Source organism: Phyllobates terribilis, unplaced genomic scaffold (genome assembly GCF_046119375.1).
Source record: "Phyllobates terribilis strain yellow unplaced genomic scaffold, ASM4611937v1 Scaffold_3__8_contigs__length_932513732, whole genome shotgun sequence".
In the NCBI taxonomy this organism is placed as follows: Eukaryota; Metazoa; Chordata; class Amphibia; order Anura; family Dendrobatidae; genus Phyllobates; species Phyllobates terribilis.
Genome location: NW_027362763.1, coordinates 102055065 through 102060904, shown reverse-complemented (window position 1 = coordinate 102060904; position 5840 = coordinate 102055065). Strand labels below are relative to the sequence as shown.

Genomic DNA, 5840 nt, shown 5'->3' with positions numbered 1-5840 from the left:
ACCTGGATCCTCTATAACACCCCTCCCCCGTCCCCAGGAAGGTAACTGTTTTTCCATCCACAGTTCCACAGGCAATCACTAGTGCATCTGAGGTTCTTATCTTTTATTTTTTTCTCTCCTTTTTTCTCTTCCAGGGGATGACCACATTCTAAGTCATGTTATACCCATTGGAAAACTGAGAACCATTCTATATACTAAATCAAAAGCTACAAGGAAATCATTTACTCCCTGCCTACAATGATTTTCATCTTGTAAATCCCCTGATCTTATCCGCACAGGATCTTTTATCTCTAATAATTGTTTTAACTGAACCAATAAAATTCTTTGTTTTTATTCACTACTGTACCGTTCTAATTATTATTACCATTACCTTGGTTTTTTAACTATCCCATTGATATCACCCCTTTTCCCCCCAACGTCTCCAGCACAAGTTGCTTATTTTATTAAATTTTAATTTATTTCTATTAATTTTTATTTAACAAAAAAAAAGTAAAAAACAATTAATGATATAAATGTACAGGATGGACACTTGGCTTCCAGGGAGAAGGAGACACCTGAGGCTATGGGAAACACATGATTGTACTAATGAGCTGCACAAAAACCATTGACCACATAGGAGCGGCAACGATGGGCTAATGTGATGCTAATGGATACAAGTGAAGCCTCTCTGAGAACATCCACATGTAATTCTAGAAGCTGTAGATGTATGGTGGTCTCCACAGGTGATCTGTTCTGTGGGAAAGTCCTCTGGTATGGAGATTATTGGTAAGAGACTGCTCCTAATTGTTAGCACATCTGTAATAGAGACAAGGTCAAATACTGTGATGCCCCCATACACATTAGATAAAGGTCAGCCAAACAATCTGAGATTGATGCGAGAAATTAGTTATTAATAATGCAATAACTCCATGATAATGACCATATTAATATTGGCCAGACTCTTTTTCCTCAAGAGCAGATTCATGTAAGATGAAGCTTAGTCAGGTGGTCAGAAGAGAAGACTGCTGGTCCAGCTCACATTTGATCTATCCATGAAAATCAGACATGGGATTGATGCCCAGGTGCCCATTACAGGCTATGGTGCTCTTCACATACCATTTTTTGTGGAAAAACTGCACAAAAAACTAATTTGTGACATCTCCATTTTTGATTTGTGTTGCAGATAAAAACTCACTTATTCAAGAGTAAAGGTCCTTAAAAAAAATTAAAGAGATGGATAGCACATGAACACCATATAAGCTCTGTCTAAGTGTTTGGAAGGTTTATTTGCAAAAGAAAAAAAACTTGTTAAAATCAGATTGAGCGCTTCGGTGAAAAACATGCGTTTTTTTTATTGAGATTAAAATTAGAAAATACGAAATAGAATTTCCTGGAAATAGTTTGAGTTTGTGCAGGTAATGTATTATTGTAGCAGACAAGGTGCTGACATTTTACAAATCTCACCCTGATGCTCCCTAAATATTCAACGTGAAATCTGGCATGGAGTTTGGATTTTTAGATAAATTCTGACAGATATTAATTAGTATAAAAGAGGAAGAAATAATCTCAAATTAAATCTGAAAAAAATATTTTATTTAAAGTGAATTATTTCTTTGCCTCCTTCATAGTTAAACAATTCAGTGCAGATTTGATTTGATAACTTTACTGTAGATTTTTTCAAATTAGGAGCAAAAAATTCTTAAAAATTTGTCAATTACGAGGTACATGAGAACTTCAGTAACTCTGATTCAGATATATGCAGAATGAAATGTTTAATCTCAACGATAATGAGTGACCGTAATCTGTGCAGTGGAAAAGAATGAACATTTTTAATCCTCCAAAACACTGGTCCCGCGAGTTGGATTTTCTCGGCAGATGATCAGATCTAATGCCAGAAAAAAAATGTACCCCAAACACATCACAGAATATATCAGCCAATCACTGAACAATGGTTTATTGCACCATTTTCATCTAATGTGTATGGGGCCTTTACCCTTAGTTGTATTAACAGCTTTACTATAGAACAAATAGACAATTCTGTTATTTCCATTTAATTATAATGTCAGTGGGGACAAGACTATTCTACAAGTTATGTTAAATCAGTTTCTGGCCATAAACACTGGATAAAAGAACCGTGCATGACAAATGTATATTTATATTAAAACATGGGTCCAGTTTCTCTTTTGGTGAAAGCAGCAGGAAGTCGGGACGGTGAGATGTGACCATAGGGGGTAGAATAAATTCACAACTGATTACATTAGCAATTTACTAGAAATACTAACAATACTAAGGTGGGCGCCTCCCAGATACCATTGTGGCACCACATAGTCTATTAAATAACAATTAGGTTTTCATGAACGTCCAACATCTAGGAGTCACTTTAATCTGTAATTCAAAGGAGGTTTTTGACATCCAATTGGCTAAGGAGAAGGATTGACCTCAATGTCAGGTAGCTACTTCCCTATAAAGCTTGTGGAATTATTCCTGAGAACTTCTTTGTGAAGATAGGACCTCTCAGACCAAGCCATAAGAAAGCGACACTCAACATTTTTTGGAGCAGAACCCAGCTAATCATCAACATCACCAGAATCCCAACCCAGGTAAGACTACTCTTTAATAGTATATCCACTGGGGTTATTTATTATTTGTTTGGGTCATCTTGCCATATGACCATTAAGCAATCATTTTTCTTTTTAGTCACATTTCACCAGGCATAGAGTCTAATTTTCATGTGTGTTTTAATGACAAAAAATATAAAAATATTCTCTAGATACAAACACTTCTGTATTATTGTAGAACCGTTTAAATTATCATAATTTTGTCTATCTGATTACAATGTCTTCATGGAAAGGTTGATTACAACCAATGTGCCCACCAAGATAGCTGACAACCCTTGTAAAAGGTATCCTATATCGTACTGGCACATCTTTGTTTAGGATGGGTTTCTAAATTATGATTGAGCTTAATTATGATAAATGCCCACAGAACCCATGAATATGATCACTACAAGATGTTTCATTAATCATATTCCTTATATTTTCTTCTAGAGTCATACACAGTTTGTTGTTTAGCTCAAGAATCAACAACTTCCAAGCAGCAATGGCCGCCTCCCAGATCTTTTGGATTCAGGAGATTTCGGAATGCTACAACGTAATCAAGAAACTGGGCCAAGGGTCATATGGAAAAGTTCTACTGGCACAGAACAAATTGACAGGTATGTGAACAAGGCAAAAACAAAGATGGTCATTTACCTGAATTGATTAAATAAAAGTGGTAAATTATGTAACAAAATGTGAAAATGATTTTAATCGGCCATAGAGATGAGATATTTATCTGTAAGCCATTGGAAAATCGAGATTATTTTAGTAACATCAACTCATACACATAGGTGTAAAGTCTTCCAAGCCTGCCAAATTTGGTGGGTCTTGATCACTATCTTATGTGTATGAGGGGCGCCTAACTCTTTCCAGACATGTTGGGTTATCAAAGGATCATATGAAAATGAAGGTTGGGAAAAAGAAGTTTTGTTCAAATAAGCGTTGGGTCAATAGCTGTTTATCTTGATTTTCACCATATTCAGCTGGATCTGCCAATGGTCTGCAGACAAATATCCATGTGTTTGGCCAACTTTACTCTGTTAGGTCATAAAAATGTCCATCTAAAAATATCTATAAATTGCACCATTGATTATCTTAATAATAGGGGTTCCAGAATATCATCCCTAGTTTTACATCAAAGGGCTTGTGCCCTATATCATGACCAAAAAACTCAATATAAGCATTTCCAAAAGCTGAGAACACTGAGTTAGCGATATCATAAAACAAATAGTTTATTTAATGCTATTAAAACTATTGCATATACCCATTATACGGTGCTCCAGCAGACCTTCAGCCTGGACCCTTTCTTACTTTTGGGTGGATTCAATACCTTTGGTTATAGGTGCTCAGTGGTCCTTATCTTCAGCCTTTTTACTGGGTTTCTAAATTATATCACTTCACATTTGTTACATGTATGTAATTGAATATGCAATATTTTTAATAGCATTAAGTAAACTATAGATTTTATGATACCTCTAACTCAGGGTTCTCTGTCTTTGTAAAAACCATGGATTGTCTGTCCGACAGAAGATATCAGGAGACAAAAGAATGAAGCAGTTAAAGTTCAATCTCAAATAACTTTTTTTCTCATTGGAGATAAATGGCCGCAAAACCACTAACAATTTTACTATGGTAATATCAGTTAGTAAAATAAATAAATAAATTTGGTATCTAACTGTTTTAAATCCAAGCTGCCCCCAAATTTAGCAAAGACAGGCCTCCTCATAGATATGAGATTGAGGATTAGGGACTGATATCCACCAGCACACATCCCATGCCAGTGGTGATAATTATGTCCTTGAATATAAAGTTTCTATGTGAGATCTTGGAGGTTTTTATAAACTTTCTTTTGTTTTGTTTCTTTTTATAGGAGAACCAGTGGCTGTGAAACTCCTGAAGAAGGACAGAACTCTTCTGAAAACCTTTCTGAAGGAGCTGTCTTTGTCAATCAGTCTCTCTGACCACCCTCATATTATTACCACATATCCCATCTTTATTGGCACAATGGACCACTATGCACTTACTCAGGAGTTGGCAATGGCAGGCACCTTGCATCATATCATACAAAGTGAGGTAAGTAAGGCCGGCTCCTTATGTTCTCCTACAATGTACAAATATTTAATTTCTGAAACACCAGAGGCAGGAGATACACATCAACAGTCAGAGGAAAAGCTAGATACCCCTGTATATGGTAGCCAGTTAGCTAACTATTACATATGGGGGTCTTTGGGAATACATCAAACATTTCCATAGGTGGAGGCGGGTTCCATAACAATGCACTGTTTGAAGCCTCATGACCATCACAGCAGCAGTTTTATCCACTATACCATCCACTGTCCCAACAACAGCAACATCTTCAATGTTTAGTATTTTTGCTTTGGATAAAAAACTACACAAATAAAACTAAATCTCATAAAACTGATCTGTTTTCTGCAGGTTGGAATTCCTGAGGACGCAGTGAAGAGGTGTGCCAAACAGATATCCTCAGCTCTGGACTATATGCATGGTAGAGGGTTGGTTCACAGGGACCTGAAGCCGGACAACGTGTTGCTCATGGACAAAGACTGCTACCAAATCAAATTGAGTGATTTTGGTTTGACCCAACCTATGGGAAACTATGTGTCGTCCATGTCCCATATAATACCGTACATGTCTCCAGAGCTGTGTGACTTGAAAGGAGGAGAATATTTGATCTTGAGCCCTACTATAGATATCTGGGCTTTTGGGGTTCTTCTCTTTGTTGTTTTGACTGGATTCTTCCCATGGATTAGAGCAACAGAATCTGACACCATGTATCAAGTCTACATCAACTGGAGACAAAGTCCAGACTTCACTTCTCCCCCTTTTTGTTGGCAGATGTTGTCGAGAGAAGCCATATACATGTTTGACAATCTCTTTGCTCAATTTCCCTTTTCTCGTCAGTCAGTTCTCTCTATCTTCAATTACCTTAATTTTCCCTGGAAAATAAAGGTCTTTGAGTATTAAACAAACTTGGCAGTTGAGGAAGAGATGGTCAGTTCAAGATATTTGGAAAAACCTCCCTTAAAAGTTCCTTCAATAACTGTGTGCAGGTATTAGTACCTAGAAGAACTGATGAAGTCAAAGGGCGGTCACCAAATATTGATGCAATTTAGATTTGTTTTGTTTATTCAGTTTGTATTTTATTAATTTATAAATAATAAATGATTAAAACTTCTGTTTTTGGAAACCTCTTACTTTGCCGAATTTTTTCACACCTGCCTAAATGTTTCCACAATACTGAAT

The 5840-nt window shown here is 36.4% G+C and overlaps 1 protein-coding gene across 1 annotated transcript; it reads left to right on the top strand.

The window, feature by feature from the left end:
- Positions 1-640: 640 nt before the first annotated feature.
- On the top strand, positions 641-5561 carry LOC141258475 (serine/threonine-protein kinase SBK1-like). The gene is made up of 5 exons (XM_073673469.1): positions 641-765; positions 2831-2881; positions 3027-3193; positions 4447-4649; positions 5013-5561. The coding sequence occupies exons 1-5, from the start codon at positions 641-643 to the stop codon at positions 5559-5561; spliced, it is 1095 nt and encodes a 364-aa protein (XP_073529570.1).
- The last annotated feature ends 279 nt before the right edge of the window (positions 5562-5840 follow it).

What these genes read in the sequence shown, in the direction of transcription:
- LOC141258475 (XM_073673469.1), top strand. Translation starts at nt 641, where the DNA reads ATGCTAATGGATACAAGTGAAGCCTCTCTGAGAACATCCACATGTAAT. An exon ending in CTCTGGTATGGAGATTATTG is followed by an intron (nt 766 to 2,830) that starts GTAAGAGACTGC and finishes CTTCATGGAAAG; the next exon opens with GTTGATTACAACCAATGTGC. An exon ending in ATCATATCATACAAAGTGAG is followed by an intron (nt 4,650 to 5,012) that starts GTAAGTAAGGCC and finishes TGTTTTCTGCAG; the next exon opens with GTTGGAATTCCTGAGGACGC.